At 43.4% G+C, this 19,647-nt stretch overlaps 1 protein-coding gene across 1 annotated transcript in view; it reads left to right on the top strand.

Annotated features, from left to right (window-relative positions):
- LOC106585357 (cell surface hyaluronidase) overlaps nucleotides 1-17,399 on the top strand; it is a 39,288-nt gene extending 21,889 nt beyond the window's left edge. Inside the window, exons 10-24 of the mRNA XM_014171452.2 lie at nucleotides 1,212-1,281; nucleotides 2,193-2,321; nucleotides 5,604-5,692; nucleotides 6,363-6,494; nucleotides 6,888-6,923; nucleotides 7,049-7,204; nucleotides 11,474-11,651; nucleotides 13,102-13,317; nucleotides 13,440-13,651; nucleotides 13,894-14,076; nucleotides 14,288-14,510; nucleotides 14,634-14,735; nucleotides 15,021-15,166; nucleotides 15,480-15,586; nucleotides 15,816-17,399. Coding sequence (XP_014026927.2) covers nucleotides 1,212-1,281; nucleotides 2,193-2,321; nucleotides 5,604-5,692; nucleotides 6,363-6,494; nucleotides 6,888-6,923; nucleotides 7,049-7,204; nucleotides 11,474-11,651; nucleotides 13,102-13,317; nucleotides 13,440-13,651; nucleotides 13,894-14,076; nucleotides 14,288-14,510; nucleotides 14,634-14,735; nucleotides 15,021-15,166; nucleotides 15,480-15,586; nucleotides 15,816-16,009 — 2,173 coding nt within the window. The 3' untranslated portion in view covers nucleotides 16,010-17,399. The remainder of the gene's footprint in view (nucleotides 1-1,211; nucleotides 1,282-2,192; nucleotides 2,322-5,603; nucleotides 5,693-6,362; nucleotides 6,495-6,887; nucleotides 6,924-7,048; nucleotides 7,205-11,473; nucleotides 11,652-13,101; nucleotides 13,318-13,439; nucleotides 13,652-13,893; nucleotides 14,077-14,287; nucleotides 14,511-14,633; nucleotides 14,736-15,020; nucleotides 15,167-15,479; nucleotides 15,587-15,815) is intronic.
- The last annotated feature ends 2,248 nt before the right edge of the window (nucleotides 17,400-19,647 follow it).

Genomic DNA, 19,647 nt, shown 5'->3' with positions numbered 1-19,647 from the left:
CAGGTTTTACTGGGTTGGACAGGTCTACTGTGGGGTGTTGTGTCAGGTTTTACTGGGTTGGACAGGCCTACTGTGGGGTGTGGTGTGTCAGCTTTTACTGGGTTGGACAGGTCTACTGTGGGGTGTTGTGTCAGGTTTTACTGGGTTGGACAGGTCTACTGTGGGGTGTTGTGTCAGGTTTTACTGGGTTGGACAGGTCTACTGTGGGGTGTGGTGTGTCAGGTTTTACTGGGTTGGACAGGTCTACTGTGGGGTGTGGTGTGTCAGGTTTTACTGGGTTGGACAGGTCTACTGTGGGGTGTTGTGTCAGGTTTTACTGGGTTGGACAGGTCTACTGTGGGGTGTGGTGTGTCAGGTTTTACTGGGTTGGACAGGTCTACTGTGGGGTGTTGTGTGTCAGGTTTTACTGGGTTGGACAGGCCTACTGTGGGGTGTGGTGTGTCAGGTTTTACTGGGTTGGACAGGCCTACTGTGGGGTGTGGTGTGTCAGGTTTTACTGGGTTGGACAGGTCTACTGTGGGGTGTGGTGTGTCAGGTTTTACTGGGTTGGACAGGTCTACTGTGGGGTGTGGTGTGTCAGGTTTTACTGGGTTGGACACGTCTACTGTGGGGTGTTGTGTCAGGTTTTACTGGGTTGGACAGGTCTACTGTGGGGTGTGGTGTGTCAGGTTTTACTGGGTTGGACAGGTCTACTGTGGGGTGTGGTGTGTCAGGTTTTACTGGGTTGGACAGGCCTACCTTGAGAGAAGAGAAAGGGTTCATGTCCTCTGTGTGAGAGTGATAGGGCCGTCTTATCCCTGCAAAATCAACCACCCCGCTGCATGGGATGTGTTTCTGTTTCTGGGGGAGGTTGAAAAGGAGGTCTGTTTGGGGAGCAGCAGGCAAGGTTTTTGGAGGACTGTGTGTGTGTGTGTGTGTGTGTGTGTGTGTGTGTGTGTGTGTGTGTGTGTGTGTGAGAGAGAGAGAGTACAGGTGTGTGTGTGTCCGTGTGCGTGCGTGTGTGTGTGTGTGTGTGTTGGCAGAACTGTCCCTGGACAGGATTTATGTGGGAGAGGTGGATTTTTCCATGGATAACAGGAGTCACTGTTCTTATTAAATTAATAGATCCTTATATTAACAATCAGTTAGCCTGGAGACATCTCCTCTAATGCCCTTTCATCCTCCCTGTGTGTCTGTCTGTGTCTGCTCGGTGTGTGTGTGTGTTGTTTTAGGGCAGTGTCTACGTTCTGGATCGCCAACCCCAATAATAACCTCATAAGCAACGCTGCTGCTGGCTCCCAGGTATGACTGTAATAAGCATCTCTGCCTACCAACAAAACAACACTGTTTAATAATGAATAAATAACGATCAGCAGGGGACTGAGACTGTACATCTGGTGAGCCCCCCCAGCTTTAAGGTTTAGCCACTCATAAGGATCTAAGGCTGTGGCTTACCGGTTCATCTCATGTGATGAAGTGATAAATCTGGGGAGATATTAGGTTCTTACTTTTACATCAACAGCAATAAATGATGGCTTCAACCAGGAGATTAAGTTCAACATCAAGACCTTACTGTTCTAGTTCAAGCACAATTGTATATTGATACATTATACTCAATGACAGTACTCTCTCTGTGCAATACTCAATGACAGTACTCTCTCTGTGCAATACTCAATGACAGTACTCTCTCTGTGCAGTTCTCTCTCTCTCTCTCTCTCTCTCTCTCTCTCTCTCTCTCTCTCTCTCTCTCTCTCATACCTGCTGTCTTGACCTCTGAATGCTCGGCCATGAAAAGCAAACTGACATTTACTCCTGAGGTGCTGACTTGTTGCACCCTTTATAACCACTGTGATTATAATTTGACACTGCTGGTCATCTATGAACATTTTGAAGAACGATCTGGCCTTAATGGCCATGTACTCTTAAAATCTCCACCGGGCACAGCCAGAAGAGGACTGGCCACCCCTCAGAGCTTGGTTCCTCTAGGTTTCTTCATAGGTTCCTGTCTTTCTAGGGAGTTTTTCCTAGCCACTGTGTTTCTACATCTGCATTGCTTATTCTTAGGGGTTTTAGGCTGGGTTTCTGTATAAGCACTTTGTGACATCTGCTGATGTAAAAAGAGCTTCTAAATACATTTGATTGATTATTACTCCAGGATCATTATTATTTTTCACTCCATTCACCCCCCCCCCACTCCCCATGTCATCCTAAAGGATGCTGGGATATGGTATGTGTTCCACAGCTCATCCACAGGGGACTCTCATGGGCTGGTTCCAGAGACCCGGGCAGAGCTGACCCCTTTGGGGATCTTCTACAACAACCGTGTGCACTCCAACTTTAAGGTACCACTCACTGGCAGCACTGTGTGAAAGACAAACACACTGTGATTCTGTGTGGCTCAGCTGGTAAAAGCATGGCGCTAACAACACCAAGGTCTTGGCGTTAAATTCCCGCAGGGATCACATACACGAAGTAGTAAGAGCTCTTCCAATTGTCTGATTTCTCCCCCATACAGTATGCCAGCTCTCACTCAAAACCTTACACATGCACGCGTCCTTTTTATCCATGCCAAACTTGGTACAAAACCACACCCACAAGAAACCTAGCAACATTAAAAGCTGAGCTGATTGGTCAGAGTTCGGTTGTTTCCTGTGACGAAGCAAAGGCGCGCGAGAGAAGGAGGAACATTAGAGATGGAATCCCCACCAAAACAAAACATTGCCATCCATACTTGCATTTTCCCGAATTGCCATTGATTCACTATTACTGACAATCATGTAATGTTAGTTTTCTACAGTCACATGTTTCTTGCCTTTCGTTTAGCTCATTTCAAACGATTCTGCGAAACTGCTCGTCTCCTGCAGTCGGTTGCATGGCAGGCACGAGGGAACGTCCGAACTCTGACCAATCAGCGTGGCTTTGAATGTTGCTAGGTTACCCGTGGGCGTGGTTTTGCACCAAGTTTGGCGTGGATAATACGGGATTGGTGTCCCCACCGCGGGACAGTTGAGCTAACGAAGGCTAATGTGATTAGCATGAGGTTGTAAGCAACAAGCTTAAATTCTTGTTAATCTAACTGCACTGTCCAATTTAGAGTAGCTATTACAGTGAAGGAATACCATGCTATTGTTTGAGAGTGCACAACTATGAACTTTATAATGTATTAATAAACCAATTAGGCACATTTGGGCAGTCTTGATACAACATTTTGAACAGATATGAAATGGTTCATTGGATCAGTCTAAAACTTTGGACATACACTGCTGCCATCTAGTGGCCAAAATCTAAATTGCACCTGGGCTAGACTAATATATTATGGCCTTTCTCTTGCATTTCAAAGATACATTTTACATTTTAGTCATTTAGCAGACACTCTTATCCAGAGCGACTTACAGTAGTGAGTGCATACATTTCATACAGTACTGGTCCCCGTGGGAATTGAACCCACAACCATGGCGTTGCAAACACCATGCTCTACCAACTGAGCCACACGGGCCCGTGTGGCTCAGTTGGCAAATAAAATGCAAACAAATGCATGTCTTCTTCTTTGTATTTTCTCTTACCAGATCTAATGTGTTATGTTCTCCTACATTATTTTCACATTTCCACAAACGTCAAAGTGTTTCCTTTGAAATGATATCAAGAATATGCATATCCTTGCTTCAGGTCCTGAGCTACAGCCAGTACTGTCATTTTAGGCAGGGGGAAAAAAGGGTCGGATCCTTAAGAGGATAAAAAAGGACTCCACATGCACACCCACTTCACTCGCCGCACACAGACACGCACACTAGCATTTGTAATAGGCTTCTGTTTCTCTGGCTTAATAGCAAAATGAGGTTAGGTGAACTGGGAGCCCATTGTCCACTCTGACCACAAATGCCTCTCTCATAAGGAGTGAGCTTATAGGGTTTTTCTTTATTTTTACTATTTTCTACATTGTAGAATAATAGTGAAGACATCAAAACTATGAAATAACACATATGGAATCATGTAGTAACCAAAAAAAGTGTAAAACAAATCAAATATATTTAATATTTGATATTCTTCAAATAGCCACCCATTGCCTTGATGACCAGCTTCACCTGGAATGCTTTTCCAACAGTCTTGTAGGAGTTCTCACATATGCTGAGCACTTGTTGGCTGCTTTTCCTTCACTCTGTGATTCGACTCACTCCAAACCATATCAATTTGGTTGAGGTAGGGGGATTGTGGAGGCCAGGTCATCTGATGCAGCACTCCATCAATTTCCTTCTTGGTAAAATAGGCCTTACACAGCCTGGAGGTGTGTTGGGTCATTGTCCTGTTGAAAAACAAATGATAGTCCCACTAAGCGCAAACCAGATGGGATGGCGTATCGCTGCAGAATGCTGTGGTAGCCATGCTGGTTAAGTGTGCCTTGAATTCTAAATAAATCATAGACAGTGTGACCAGCAAGGCACCCCCACACCATAACACCTCCTCCTCCATGCTTTACGGTGGGAAATACACATGCGGAGATCATCCGTTCACCCACACCACATCTCACAAAGACACGTCGGTTGGAACCAAAAAATGTCCAATTTGGACTCCAGACCAAAGACCAAATTTCCACCGGTCTAATGTCCATTGATCATGTTTCTTGGCCCAAGCTAGTCTCTTCTTCGTATTGGTGTCCTTTAGTAGTGGGTTCTTTGCAGCAATACAACCATGAAGGCCTGATTCACACAGACTCCTCTGAACAGTTGATGTTGAGATGTGTCTGTTACTTGAACTCTGTGAAGCATTTATTTGGGCTTTAATTTCTGAGGTGTAGTTAACTCTAATGAACTTATCCTCTGCAGCAGAGGTAACTCTGGGTCTTCCATTCCTGTGGCGGTCCTCATGAGAGCCAGTTTCATCATAGCGCTTGATGGTTTTTGCAACTGCACTTGAAGAAACGTTCAAAGTTCTTGAAATGTTCCGGATTGACTGACCTTCATGTCTTAAAGTAATGATGGACTGTCATTTCTCTTAGCTTATTTGAGCTGTTCTTGCGATAATATGGACTTGGTCTTTTACCAAATAAGGCTATCTTCTGTATACCAACCCTACCTTGTCACAACACAACTGACTGGCTCAAACACATTAAGAATGAAAGAAATTCCACAACTTCACTTTTAAGAAGGCACACCTGTTAATTGAAATGCATTCCAGGTGACTACCTCATGATGCTGGTTGAGAGAATGCCAAGAGTGTGCAAAGCTGTCATCAAGGCCAAGGGTGGCTATTTGAAGAATCTCAAATATTAAATATATTTTGATTTGTTTAACACTTTTGGTTACTACATGTGTTATTTCATAGTTTTGATGTCTTCACTATTATTCTACAATGTAGAAAATAGCAAAAATAAAGAAAAACCCTTGAATGAATAGGTATTCTAAAACTTTTGACCAGTAGTGTATACCTATGGTATATACACAGTCTCATTACATTGCATTCACACTTGAACTGCACATTACACACTACATTCTTATATCCCGTACATTTGACAATATATCTATTTTACAGAGTTGCTACTGTTGCTATTATAACACTCACATGCAAAACATGTAAAACTGTCCGACTCCTTTATGACCGTAGTTCCCATACCTGTTTGTGTTACCCAGGCTGGGCTCTTCATTGATAAAGGTGTGAAAACCACCAATGCCAGTGCTGCAGACCCCCGGGAGTACCTGTGTCTGGACAACAACGCCAGGTAAGAATACACGTCAAACTACATTGCATTTAGAATTACATTTCGACATGCAGGGATCAATCATTTGGATCAATCATTGTCTATATATTTACTTGGTCTAGTAGGCTGTGGTTTAGTTAGTATCTATCTCTACAGCACTTACTGTAGATGGTATGTAGTTTATATGGTCTATACTGGTCTGTACTGTACTTTGATAGTCTGTACTGGTTGGTACTCTCCTTGTACAGTAGTCTGGAGGATCTGGCAGGTTTGTGTTTACAGACAAAACAAGGCTCCAATCTGCACCAGTCTGTCCAAATACAAGCCTCTTCTTCAACAGATGGAAAGAAAATAGCTTAGGCCATCTAAGACCACTGCTTATGCTGTGTGTGTTTGTGTGTGAAGGTGAGGACTGAGTGTGTGTGTGTTTGTCTGTGTGCGTAGTGTTTGTCTGTGTGCGTAGTGTTTGTCTGTGTGTGTTTGTATGCGTGCGTAGTGTTTGTCTGTGTGTGTAGTGTTTGTGTGTGTTTGTTTGTGTGCGTAGTGTTTGTCTGTGTGCGTAGTGTTTGTCTGTGTGCGTAGTGTTTGTCTGTGTGGATTTTCTAAGAGAGTGCTGTGTATCTGTGTGTCAGAAAGAGAGATCAAGAGTGTGTGTGTTTCTATACTCATATTACACATGGGTCTGTTTCAGGTTCCGTCCACATGAGAATGCAGACCCAAACCGTCCCAGGGTGGCTGCTCTCATCGACACACTCATCGCCTTTAAGAACAACGACCTCGGAGCCTGGATACGAGGCGGTGACATTACCATTCAGAACTCTGGGTGAGTGATGTGATGTCATCTCACTGAGCCCATGAATGTGGTTACTGTATCCTTGTTCATCAATGTGCTGTGCAGTAGTCACATCTCATCGCTTCTGTCTTTCGATGTCCCTGTATGATTCGCACAGAGAAGTGTGTCTCAGAAGTGACTCAGGTTTTACTGTAGGTAACTTGCATTAGAATTAGTAGCTAGCATGCTAAGCTAACATGTTATCAAGTGGCCATCTCGGATGTGGCAAAGGGCCAGGAGTTCCTCTTTCTCAGTCCTCAAGGCTATGGATGACATTGAACTGGTGACTCCTACACTTCTGGGTTAGCCCTACTCAGTGGAGCTCTCACACAGTGCACATCTACAATGCAGAATGAATGATACGTTCATTCTCTCTGGTTATAGATTTGCAGACAATGGGGTGGGACTCTCCTTTGCGAGGTATGTACCAAGGCTCCTGTGTCTGTTTCTACACCTGTGTTTCTGTCTGTACATTCCTAACACCCCCACTACACATACACTTATGCTCAAAAACACATCCTGTCCCTTTCCTCTCCCTCCGTCAGTGACGGTAGTTATCCTAAGGACGAGGGTTCCAGTCAGGAAGTGACTCAGTCTCTGTTTGTGGGAGAGAGCCGGAACCGTGGCTTCAACGGAGGCCAGAACAAGTACTGGGGCCAGGGAGGAGCAGACGGCAAGATGAGGACACTACCCAGGAACAGGTGTGTGTGTGTTCGTGTGTGTGTGTTCTCGTGTGTGTGTTCTCGTGTGTGTGTGCTTTAACTAACTTCCTGTAATAGGATATTTTTTTTTAAATGTTTCTATCACTTCTGTGTTTCCTGAGAACCAATTTCCTCCATCCGCATAGTAAGCCTCCTTTGATAAACAGTGACTGAAAGGAAAAAATTAATCAAAGCGTTGCTTACAGTGACCAATGCGAAATTACAGTCTGAGAAACAGTTACAGTCACGGAGAGCAGTTTCGGAAGAGCACTCGGATCAGGGACAGGGAGCAGGCTGTAACCCACCCACAGTCAGAGAGACAGTCCTCAGGTTCGGGTTCATTAAGGTATGCAACGGAAAACATTTTTCAGTAGAAAAAAAGAGAGCATTGAATGTTTATTGGGATGTGTCTTGTCCTTGAGGAAGAACTGAGCGATTTCCGCTAGCTGCAAAGTCAAAATTGGCTATATGTAAAAGAATTAATGAGAACAAAAATTTGCTTTTTGGTCTTAATTTAAGATTAGGGTTAGGCATTATTGTTCAATATTCACCTAAAATGACATACCCAAATCTAACTACCAGTAGCTCAGGCCCTGAAGCAAGGATATGCAGTTATATTAACAAGAATTTAAGCTTACAGCTGACATAAGACCGACATTTGTTGTTTCTCTAAAATCTGCAAGCGTGACACACGGCGCTGCATGATTTACAACTGTCCCGCTGACGGGATGCCTATCCCTAAGAGCCTTTAACCAACAAAAAAAGTAATAAACAAAAGGAAAAATAGTAACACAATACAATAACAAGGCTATATACAAGGTGTACCAGTACCCGAGTCAATGTGCAGGGTTACGGGTTAGTTGAGGTAATTGATGTAATATGTACATGTAGTTCGGGGTAAAGTGACTATACATAGATAATAAACAGAATAGCAGCAGCGTATGTGGAGTGTGAAGAAATATGTGTATGTGTGTGTGTGTGTTGGAGTGTCAGTGTAATATGTGTGAGTGTGTGGTTAGAGTCCAGTGAGTGTACATCGAGCCTGTGCAAGAGAGTCGGTGCAAAAAATATATAACAAATCCGATTAAAAAAGGGGGTCAATGCAAATAGTCTGTGTAGCCATTTGATTAACTGTCTTATGGCTTGGGTGTAGAAGCTGTTAAGGAGCCTTTTATAGAGGTCCTGGATGGCAGGAAGCTCGGCCCCAGTGATGTACTCCAAGATCCAGTTGCAGAGGAAGGTGTTCAGTCCCAGGGTCCTTAGCTTAGTGAACTTGGAGGGCACTATGGTGTTGAATGCTGAGCTGTAGTCAATGAATAGCATTCTCAGGTGGGTGTTCCTTGTATCCAGCTGGGAAAGGGCCGTGTGGAGTGCAATAGAGATTGCATTATCTGTGGATCTGTTGGGGCGGTATGCAAATTGGAGGGAGCCATGACCGGCCTTTCAAAGCATTTCATGGCTACAGATGTGAGTGCTACGGGGCGGTAGTCATCTAGGCAGGTTACCTCAGTGTTCTTTGCCACAGGGACTATGGTTGTCTGCTTAAAACATGTAGGTATTACAGACTGGGTCAGGGAGAGGTTGAAAATGTCAGTGCCAGCTGGTCAGCACATGCTCTGAGTACGCGTCCTGATAATCACTCTGGCCCAGCGGCCTTGTGAATGTTAACCTGTTTAAGACTGCCCAAATGTGCCTAATTGGTTTATTAATACATTTTAAAGTTCATAATTGTGCACGCTCCTCAAACAATAGCATGGTATTCTTTCACTGTAATAGATACTGTAAATTGGACAGTGCAGTTAGATTAACAATAATTTAAGCTTGTTGCTTACAACCTCATGCTAATCACATTAGCCTACAGTAGCTCAACCGTCCCGCGGGGGGACTCCGATCCTGTATTATCCACGCCAAACTTGGTGCAAAACCAGATCAACAAGAATTTAAGCTTTCTGCCCATATCAGATATGTCTATGTCCTGGGAAATGTTCTTGTTACTTACAGCTTCATGCTAATCACATTACCCTACATTAGCTCAACCGTCCCAGGGGGACACCGATCCCGTAGAAGTTAAAACCTGTTGGGGCTAGGGGGCAGTATTTTCACGGCCAGATGAAAAACGTACCCTATTTGAACAGGTTACTACTCTGGCCCAGAAACTAGATTGTGCATATTAGATTTGGATAGAAAACACTCTGAAGTTTTTAAAACTGTTTGAATGGTGTCTGTGAGTATAACATAACTCATATGGCAGGCAAAAACCTGAGAAAAATACAACCAGGAAATGAAAATCTGGTGCCTGTAGTTTTTTCAAGTGACACACAGTGAGTTAGGGTTCATTTTGCTTGATTTACAAAATGATTTATAAGCAAATTTATACTACATAAAGGGTGATATAAAAGTTCATAACATCTGTTGCTTTGCATATCCCCTTCTCTGGCCGCTCCCTCTCTGGAGGCTGTAAATCATGGTAACAGCTAATTGCTGCATGCCCTGATTTCTCCAGCTACTCTCTCATTCATGACGGCCCTGTCATCCCTCTCTGGGATGTACTGTCCTTTTTACACACTTCCTGACCACACTAACGGCTAGATGTTTGGTCACAGCCAGGCTTTTCACAGTGAGACAAAACAACATATCCTTCTGTTATCTAGTTAGACTTCAATGACCATTTTTTCCCCGCTGATAAGACAACAAGCTGATGAAGCTAGCAATAGGCCTAATGTTTCTCTCCAGTGTTATAAGTAGCTATACACTGAGTGTACAAAACTTTAAGAACACCTTCCTAATATTGAGTTGCCCCCCTCCCTTTTGCCATCAGAACAGCCTCAATTCATCGGGGCATGGTCTCTACAAGGTGTTGAAAGCATTCCACAGGGATGCTGGCACATATTGACTCCAATGCTTCCCACAGTTGTGTGAAGTTGGCTGGATGTTCTTCGGGTTGTGGACCACTGTTCAGTAGTGTGGTCAGGTGCCACAAAGAGGGACTTAGGCAAAATTGCAGTTGACTCAGAACAGGGCAGCACGGCTGGCCCTTAAAAGTACATGGAGAGCTAACATTAATGACATGCATGTCAATCTTTCATGGCTCAAAGTGGAAGAGAGATTGACTTCATGACTACTTGTTTTTGAAAGAGGTGTTGACAAGCTGAATGTACCGAGCTGTCTGTTTAAAATACTTGCACGCAGCTCGGACACCCATGCATACCCCACAAGACATGCCACCAGAGGTCTCTTCAAAGTCCCCAAGTCCAGAACAGACTATGGGAGACGCACAGTACTACATAGAGCCATGACTACATGGAACTATTCCACATCAGGTAACTGATGCAAGCAGTAGAATCAGATTTAAAAACAGGAAAAAAATACATCTTATGGAACAACGGGGACTGTGAAGAGACACAGACACATGGACACACATGCATTGTGATATTGTTGTTGTTGTTGTTACTCTCGTCGATGGAAGGATTGAACCAAGGTGCAGCGTGGTAGGCGTACATCTTTCTTTTATTGATGACACCGAAAAAACAACAAATACAAAAACAAAACGAAACGCACAGTTCTGTAGGGCTGGAAAGCAACAGTACAAAAACAAGATCCCACAAACTAAAGGTGGAAAAAGGGCTGCCTAATTATGATCCCCAATCAGAGACAACGATAGACAGCTGCCTCTGATTGGGAACCATACCCGGCCAACAAAGAAATAGAAAAACTAGAATGCCCACCCAAATCACACCCTGACCTAACCAAGTTGAGAAATAAAAAGGCTCTCTAAGGTCAGGGCGTGACTGTTGTATAGTGGTATCAAACATTTTGTATTGTAGATATGTAGTAGTGTAATAATGTTATATGATGTACTGTTTTATCTTTTGATTTGATTTAATGTAATGTAAGTGCTTTATGTTTGGATCCCAGGAAGAGTAGCTGCTGCCTTGTCTTGCCCATTCACCCTCTTAATGGCACACATACACAATCCATGTCTTGTCTCAAGGATTAAAAATTCTTCTTTAACCTGTTTTCTCCCCTTCATCTACACTGATTGAAGTGGATTTAACAAGTGACATCAATAAGGGATAATAGCTTTCATCTGGATTCACCTGGTCAGTCTGTCATGGAAAGAGCAGGTATTCTTAATGTTTTGTACACTCAATGTAGATGCTCTGGATCAGCTGATGCTGTCTTGACTGTAACGTGACTTGTTTTGTTTGTGTTAGCTCGGTGTGATTCTAGTCATGTTTGTTGTGTGACTCTCATACGGATTTTTTAAAGGACGTTCCCGATCCGCGGCTTCCAGATCTATGACGGTCCTGTGCGGATCACTCAGAGCACATTCCGAAATTACATCCCGACGAAGGAGCGTTTCACCAGCGCGGTGGGCTTCAACCTAAAGAACACCTGGCAGCTCACGCCACGCAACAACCTGTCCAAGCTCAGCTTCCAGCCCACTGTGAGTAGCCATCACATCACTCCACCTTTCATCCTAGAAGTGCACACTCATTCTCTGACCCTCATGCATTGAAAAGCATTGGATTGGTGTAAGCATGGTGTAGGGAGTTTCTGCCATATTCCTTAGACCAGTCCTTTCCTTTTAAATCTACGAGGGGGAGTTTACGAGTGCACACTTCAGGAGAAGGGCCATTGCCTCTTCTCTGTTGTTCTCAAATACTGATGTAATAATGATGTTACAAACAAAAAGTCGGATAAGAATGTGATAATTATATCCGGACTCTGGTCCGGAAGCAAAATTCCTGCAATTCTATCCATTTTGCCATGGGGTTTTGTACTATGTATTTAAATAATATATTCTAATATTTCTACTACTGTACATTGCATTTTAGTTACACAGTTTCTACACACCGTTTATGTATTTATATATACTGGATTTTTTACATAGCTCACCCTATATCATTCTTAGTAGATTAATCCGGTGTATATACATATAGATTGCATAACTGTTATGTGCTATTTGGATTCATTGGATTCGTTCTGACATTTCAAGATAAAAATGAATAAAATTGTATTATTAGTGTATATGTTTGACATTTTACTGCATTGTTTGGAGCTAGTAACATAAGCATTTATCTTCATCCGCTATAACATCTTCTACACCGTGTACGTGACCAATAAACTTATATTTGATATGATTTGATAAAGGTCACTGACTGAAACATTAGTGTCTATGGAGTTTTCCTTTGCCAAATCAGGCAAAATATCCATCTGAAACGTCCGTCTGCTTGTTTGCACATTGTCATGATTCCGTTCTGATGGGCCTAGTTTAGTTTTTATGCCACTTGTGTTTACATCGAAAGCTTTGATTTTGAAGTGCAGGGATCAGACACTGTTTTCCTGCATGCACTCTTTCCCTCTGTCTGTTTCCATTGTGGCCGTTCGGTCCAATCTGTTGGAAGAATCTCTGTTGTCCTGGAACACAGCAGAGAGCTCAGAGTTACTGAGTTGGCATTTTACTGGAAGCAGTGGTTGGGTGGAGACCCCATGCTGAGAGATAGGGAGAGCGAAGGGGAGGTTCTGGATGAAAGTCATTCTGAATTGGAGAGCCCTCTAGTGTTGGGGATGTGGTGACAAGCTCGACTCAACTTTTCAAGCTGGACTAAACTCAAAATATCCCTTTTCAAAATGGCTTTCAAGGACTTTTGTTGAACGCTCATCACTGACACCTGGGTTGAATTCATTAGAAACGTTTTGCTGCAGTCTATATTAATGAATACGAGCATAATATACATTCAGCTCAACTCTCAAATACTATAGACCTACAAGATCAAAGTTAGGAAACCTGCACACCAAATTGCGCGTCATCACTTTTTAGGCCATACATGTCTTTGTAAGTCACTGATTGTGTTTTGTCATGTCTGTCTTTTAAAACCTATTGTTTGTGACAGGTGGGTCTAAGGGCATTCTTCGGGCGTCCGGGACAGTGGTTCGACGAGAATGATCTGGACGGGGATAAGAACTCCATCTTCCATGACGTGGACGGCTCTGTGACGGGCTACAGGGACACGTATGTAGGCAGAGCAGACAACTACTTGATCCGTCACCCCGGCTGTGTCAACATCACCCAGTGGAACGGAGTGGTCTGCAGTGGCACCTACTCTCAGGTACGGATGGGACAGTGGCCCTAATGCCTATCACCAGTGACTTTATTCACTGCTTAGGATATACACTGCATAGAAGTGACCAAGCTCTATTGGTCTATCATTTTTTAATGTGTGTCCTCCAGGTGTATATCCAGACCCAGGGAGCTTCCAGCCTCAGTCTGTCCATCAGTAGAGATGACTACCCTGAGGCTCCTCTGGTGCTGAGGGGTATTAACAGCCAGGGGGCGCTGTCCCAGCAGTACCAGCCTATCCTCATGATGAGCAAGAGCTATACCCTGCATTGGAACGGCCCAGCTCCCAGAGAGACTGTCCTTTCCCTCATTAACTTCAACCAGTGAGTGGCATACTGGGACTGATGTGTGTCTTTTAAGGTGGTTGGTCTGGGTGTTTGTCCACATTGAAACTGGTCTTGGTCTCGTTCCAGTCTCGATACACTGGGTCAGAATTTGGGTCAGGACGTCTCTGATTTTTCTGCTGTGTGTTTGAATGTGTGTACGATAAGAGGATGTGTTTGTCAGTTTGTAAGACAGATCTCTAACCTTCATTGTCACCTGTTGACTCCTCCTTTCTCTCCAGAGGTGACTGGGTGCTGGTGGGTCTCTGCTACCCGTATGACACCACCTTCCAGGTCATGGCTGACATCAACGACCGCCAGAGTAACATCTTCGATGACATCAGCGACTATGGGCCTGTGTTCTCCCTCGCTGACCTGGAGAAGAGGCTGCTGGAGAGGAAGTATTTCTTTGACCGCAGTGTGGGGTGAGAGTCACTATACCCTAATGTCTCTCTATCCATATGGCTATATCTACTGTACCTCTCTCTCCCTCTAGAATTTTTACTTAGTCTCCTATTGACTTCAATGTATGACTAAGTAACATTTTTAAGTGAACATTTTGCTTAAGTTAGGATTCGCCCCTCTGTCCGTCTCGCTCTCCTTCATCAATTAACACCGGCCTCTCTCCTCTCCCAGCTTGCTGTGGCTGTATTTGCGGGCGAGGCAGGGGCGCGATGGCCACAGTTACTGCTCGGTTAAGGGCTGCGAGAGAGTGAAGGTGATGGCCAGCACGTCGTCCTCCAAACTGACCTGTAACTGCACGGCCAAGGCCTACCCCAAATACACCAAGACTCCCTCGGCAGTGGTCCCCATGCCCACCCTCAGCACCCAACCATGCAAGGACTGTGGGGCCTCCCAGGTTAGCCTACTAGTCCCCCACACTGTCTTTGTTCCATTAGTATGCAATTCTGTTGGAAAAGGAATGAGCTCATGTTGTATTGTCTGACATAAAAGCCCTGCTTTAATCTGTGTTTTCTGGTAGCTGGTGTTTTCCAGTGACCCGTGGAACTCCTACCTCCAAACTCAGATCAAATCGGTCAGCAGCAAGGAGCAGCAGACTGGAGACACACAATCCTTTATCACTGTGAGTGCCACAGATTTAACTATAACACAGTATTACATTATAGAATAGTGTCCCGGTGCCACCGATCACAGTGTGCATAATGAGTGTTTGCATGTTGTTGGTGTGCTGTTGTTTAACTTCCATCAAACGGCCATTATAAATGTTTATGAATGAAATACTAATTTATTAATAGTATGCACACTATTGATCAATACAAAAGCACCACCCATATTTTGAATCGGTTTGTGGTTGTAGCATGCCAGCTGTATCTCTTACCCACTTTTCTTCAACGTCTTCTTCTCTCAGGTGAACAGTGAGACATTCTCCTTCACACAGCCAGGCATCTTCCTGGTCTCTGTTGATGCCTGCTCTGGAAAAGTCACAAATAAGAGATCGTTCTCCAAAATGGACTCCAAAATGGAGGAGTATCTTAAAACTGGATTACCAAAGAGGTGAGGGGGAAGAATTAGGCCCTTGCTAGTTGGAATTAGAACGCGATTGGTGGTCTGTTGCAGACCTGGGTTCAAATACTATTTGAAATCTTTCAAATACTTTGAGCATTGCTTTAGTCAACCTGGAGTGCCAGTTGGGTGGGGTTTGCGCTTTTGGCACTTTTCTATTGGTTTCGTTGCAACAAGGTGCCTTTAAGAGAATTGTAAGAGGTAGCATTTCTTTGTCTGGTAGACGTTCTATCATTTTGATCAGAGGTTTTTGACTTGATGGGGAATCGATGAATCATAATTGCTTATATTTTCTCATGACTAGGTCAATAGTGCTTCTGGGAACACGAGGGCAGCCCGATGGCTTGGTCAGTGTTGCACGATATCTGGTCCCCCTGGGCATGACTAAGGCACCAGATCTGCAGAGTAAAGGTAGGTGTCACTCAAATGGTTCCCTGTTGCGGGTGCTATTACTGTAGGCCAGGTCTGGTTTTTCTATCCAATTCTCTGTTCCTCGTTATTGTTGTTTTCCTCTTTCATTCCTCTTTTCTTCCTGCTGTCTCTCCAACTATGTATTTTCTCTGCGATGTATACTTTTTCTTCTTTCTCTGCTCACCTCATTACAGTATTTTCCACATGACACTTTGTGTTTCTCTCACAGAGAGCCTGGTGTTTTGGGGGTTCCAGGGTGGCTCTGCCCCCCCTCCGTGGGCCTCCATCCTGGTTGGGCAGGGTGAGGAGGGGCTGGGGCTGCAGGAGCGCTACCTCCCCCTGGGCCTGGAGGCCTACGGCTGCACACAGACCAGCACACGCAGAGACCTGGAGCTACTGAGGACCGCCACAGGACCACAATGACAAATGTGAACACAATTTAACCAAAACACAACCAACCAGCAAATGAATGTGAACTGCTGAACTTTTATTTATTATTTTATTGGCAAAGATGTTTAATAATTTGGGGGGTAATTTACTGTGTGTGTGTGTGTATGTATGTGTGTGTGTGTGTGTGTGTGTGTGTGTGTGTGTGTTTGTGTTATATTTGACTGGGAACTGGGAATCAATGGGGATGGACCCAGAATGGAACTATAAGAGCAGATTAACAAAGTAAGTAACCACATCAAACTTGTGTGGTCTGTCACTTCTATCCAGTTACCCCTGATGGGTTTTTGGTTCAGGCCAGCGTTTGACCTGTCTGCTGCTCACCACATCCATAGATGAAACACATCATTTAGAAGAAGACTGAATTAGCAAATCAAAGGAAAAACTTCAGTCTGTTTCCTCGCTCCTTTTTTCTGCAGTTTTTGCATGTCCCTGGGGGCATTTTGTTCAGCGACTAGATCTGTTAAGGGCAGCTGTATCTTAATGAAAACCTTTTGTATTGGATTCCATTGAGATTGTTGTATTTCCAACAAACTTTTTTCCCCAGGATGTGTCCTTTTTTGTTCCATATTTATTTGATCTCTACACAGTGACACTTTCCCCTAGGGCTGGCTACGCATGCAGCAGAGATGGTTTGTTTCTCTTTTTCTTCTCATTATCTTACCATTGAAACTGCGTTTCCAACTAATTTACCTTTTAGTATGGTAATGTATGTTGTTTATTACGTATAAATGCCAAAAGTATGTGTTACGGGGGGACATTTTACAAGGTAAATATTGCCTTAAAACGAACACAGACTAGTAGTCCATACCAAAACCATGGCTTACTGTACCTCTGTGGCCTCAGCAGGTGATTTGAGCAGGGCTCCCCCACTGTGCCGGTGATTAGTGACTTTCTATATGTGATTGGGTGCATTCATTTTAGCTCACCCGGTGAAGATTTCACTTTAAGATCGAAGAAATGGTCAAAAATGTGCAAACTCCGCCTACCCAGTGCCCTGGACGAGCTAAAATTAATGCAACCATTGTGAGAGAGCCTCCGAAGAGAAGGACCTGCTTTTTAACCACTGTTCTGTTGTAAATAAGTGTTTTTTGATATGTAATTTTTTTTATCCCTCAATGCTTTTAAGATGCACACTCCAAATAGAGCACTTTGAATAGGAATGAGTATTGAGGGATATTGAGAAGCTGTCTGTATACTGTGGGAGTGCCTTTCAATTTGCTGTGAGTTGTATTTGAAATGTTGAATCACTATACTCATGAGAGTTTATTTCTTTAATCAAACCTTTATATTTGAATTCTCACATCCTCAGTGCTCCTCTGAAATTGCAGAGATGATAACTTTGTGATAAAGTGTCCTGTCATCATTGTCTTGTCATTATTTTAGCTGATGTATTCAACAAAATCAAGGATGCCTCTAGGATGACTTAATGTTATGCACAAAGGAATCAGATGACTGAAATCTCTGATCTAGCCTATGAGACTAATGGGGCAGCTGTATAGAGTCGACTTGGGTTATAGAGGGCAAGAAAGTTTAGGTAGGGAGACGATCAAGAACAGTGCATTTTTAATGATGTACTTGCTACTTGACAATCTTACCACTTGGGAGCAGGCTTGTTCTAATAGTTAGGAAGTCCTATCTAACCAAAGCCATGCCATCAATCTGAAACATGAGTTTTCATGCTACAGATGTAATATGAAACTCCTATGAGAACTGACACAAAGACTTAATGTGGGATCATTCATTGTTCAAAACAGTATTCTGAACCTTTGAATACGCATAATATTATTGAAGGTTTTATATTTTAATGATAGTAGGAAAGGAGAGAGGAAGAAACGTGGTAGAGGGGGCTTGAAACCCCATCGTCAACACTACCACTACACCGTTGAAATCAATACTGTATACCTGCATCGGTTCACAAGTCAGTCATTTGACTTTCACAAGTCAGTCATTTGACTTGCATAAGCGTTACACGTAGAGGCTCTCTTGCTGACCTGGTCATGGCTGCAATTCCATATACTTAATTTGTGATTGATGGGTCCTGCTACATTTCAAGCATTTATCAGAAGCTCTTAACCAGAGTGACTTACAGTAAGTAGTGAATACATACATTTTTGTATTGGTCCCCTGTGGGAATCAACCCTAGCGTTGCAAGCACCATGCTCTATCAACTGTGCCACACAGAGGCTGTACTAACACTGTGACTGCGTAGTTAATACAGAGTTGTCTGGGGGGCAGGAAGTCCGTGTCCGCTCGTTAGGGGCACTGCAATGATGCCATCATAGTTTTTTTAAAGTATTTTTTTATAATTACTTTTTTTGAATAGGGACAAACAGAGGTCAATCTAGCGCCACATGGCCTTTTTGTCACGTAACACGTAACTCATTCGTAATTTCTGTCCGCCCAAGCGCACAGCTACATAATTTATAGTTTAGCGCGAACCTCCGATTGCGCGTTTAATTTGAGCACTGAATTGTTGGAAGACCAACAACCTTTGTAAAGGTTGTTGGTGTGTACTCACTGTTGTGTACTCACTGTATCTGTGTACTCACTGTTTCTTTTCTCTGTATTATGGCTATTGAAGTATTGCAGTTCTTCTCACTTACTGTCAAAATGGCCACCAATCACAGAAGCAACACCTAGCTGCTGATTATTCGGTCTTCCATTACAGTTGAGCGCAGGTGTAGGCCAAATCATTTCATAGGCAGGCTAGTAGGTTAAACTGATCTCATTCATTTGTAGTCTAATTTCCCTCCTAATCGTGAATATTATGTTGCTAAGGTTCCAATTAGGCTTTTAAATTCTGTGTGAATGTAATAAGAAGTCAGTTGAAGTCAGAAGTTAAAATACACCTTAGCCAAATACATTTAAACTATTTTTTTCACAATTCCTGACATTTAATCCTAGTGTCAGTTAGGATCACCACTTTATTTTAAGAATGTGAAATGTCAGAATAATAGTAGAGAGAATTATTATTTACAGCTTTTATTTCTTTCATCACATTCCCAGTGGGTCAGAAGTTTACATACACTCAATTAGTATTTGGTAGCATTACCTTGATTGTTTAACATGGGTCAAACGTTTCAGGTAGCCTTCCACAAGCTTCCCACAATAAGTGAATTTTGGCCCATTCCTCCTGACAGAGCTGGTGTAACTGAGTCAGGTTTGTAGGCCTCCTTGCTCGCACACACCTTTTCAGTTCTGCCCACAGATTTTCTATAGGATTGAGGTCAGGGCTTTGTGATGGCCACTCCAATACCTTGACTTTGTTGTCCTTAAGCCATTTTGCCACAACTTTGGAAGTATGCTTGGTGTCATTGTCCATTTGGAAGACCCATTTGCGACCAAGCTTTAACTTCCTGACTGATGTCTTGAGATGTTGCTTCAATATATCCACATACTTTTCCTCCCTCATGATGCCATCTATTTTGTGAAGTGCACTAGTCCCTCCTGCAGCAAAGCACCCCCACAACATGATACTACCACCCCCGTGCTTCACTGTTGGGATGGTGTTCTTCGGCTTGCAAGCGTCCCCGTTTTTCCTCCAAACACAACGATGGTCATTATGGCTAAACAGTTCTATTTTGTTTCATCAGACCAGAGGAAAATTCTCC

This window comes from Salmo salar, chromosome ssa24, assembly GCF_905237065.1.
Source record: "Salmo salar chromosome ssa24, Ssal_v3.1, whole genome shotgun sequence".
Lineage (NCBI taxonomy): Eukaryota > Metazoa > Chordata > Actinopteri > Salmoniformes > Salmonidae > Salmo > Salmo salar.
This window is presented reverse-complemented; position numbering and strand designations above follow the sequence as displayed.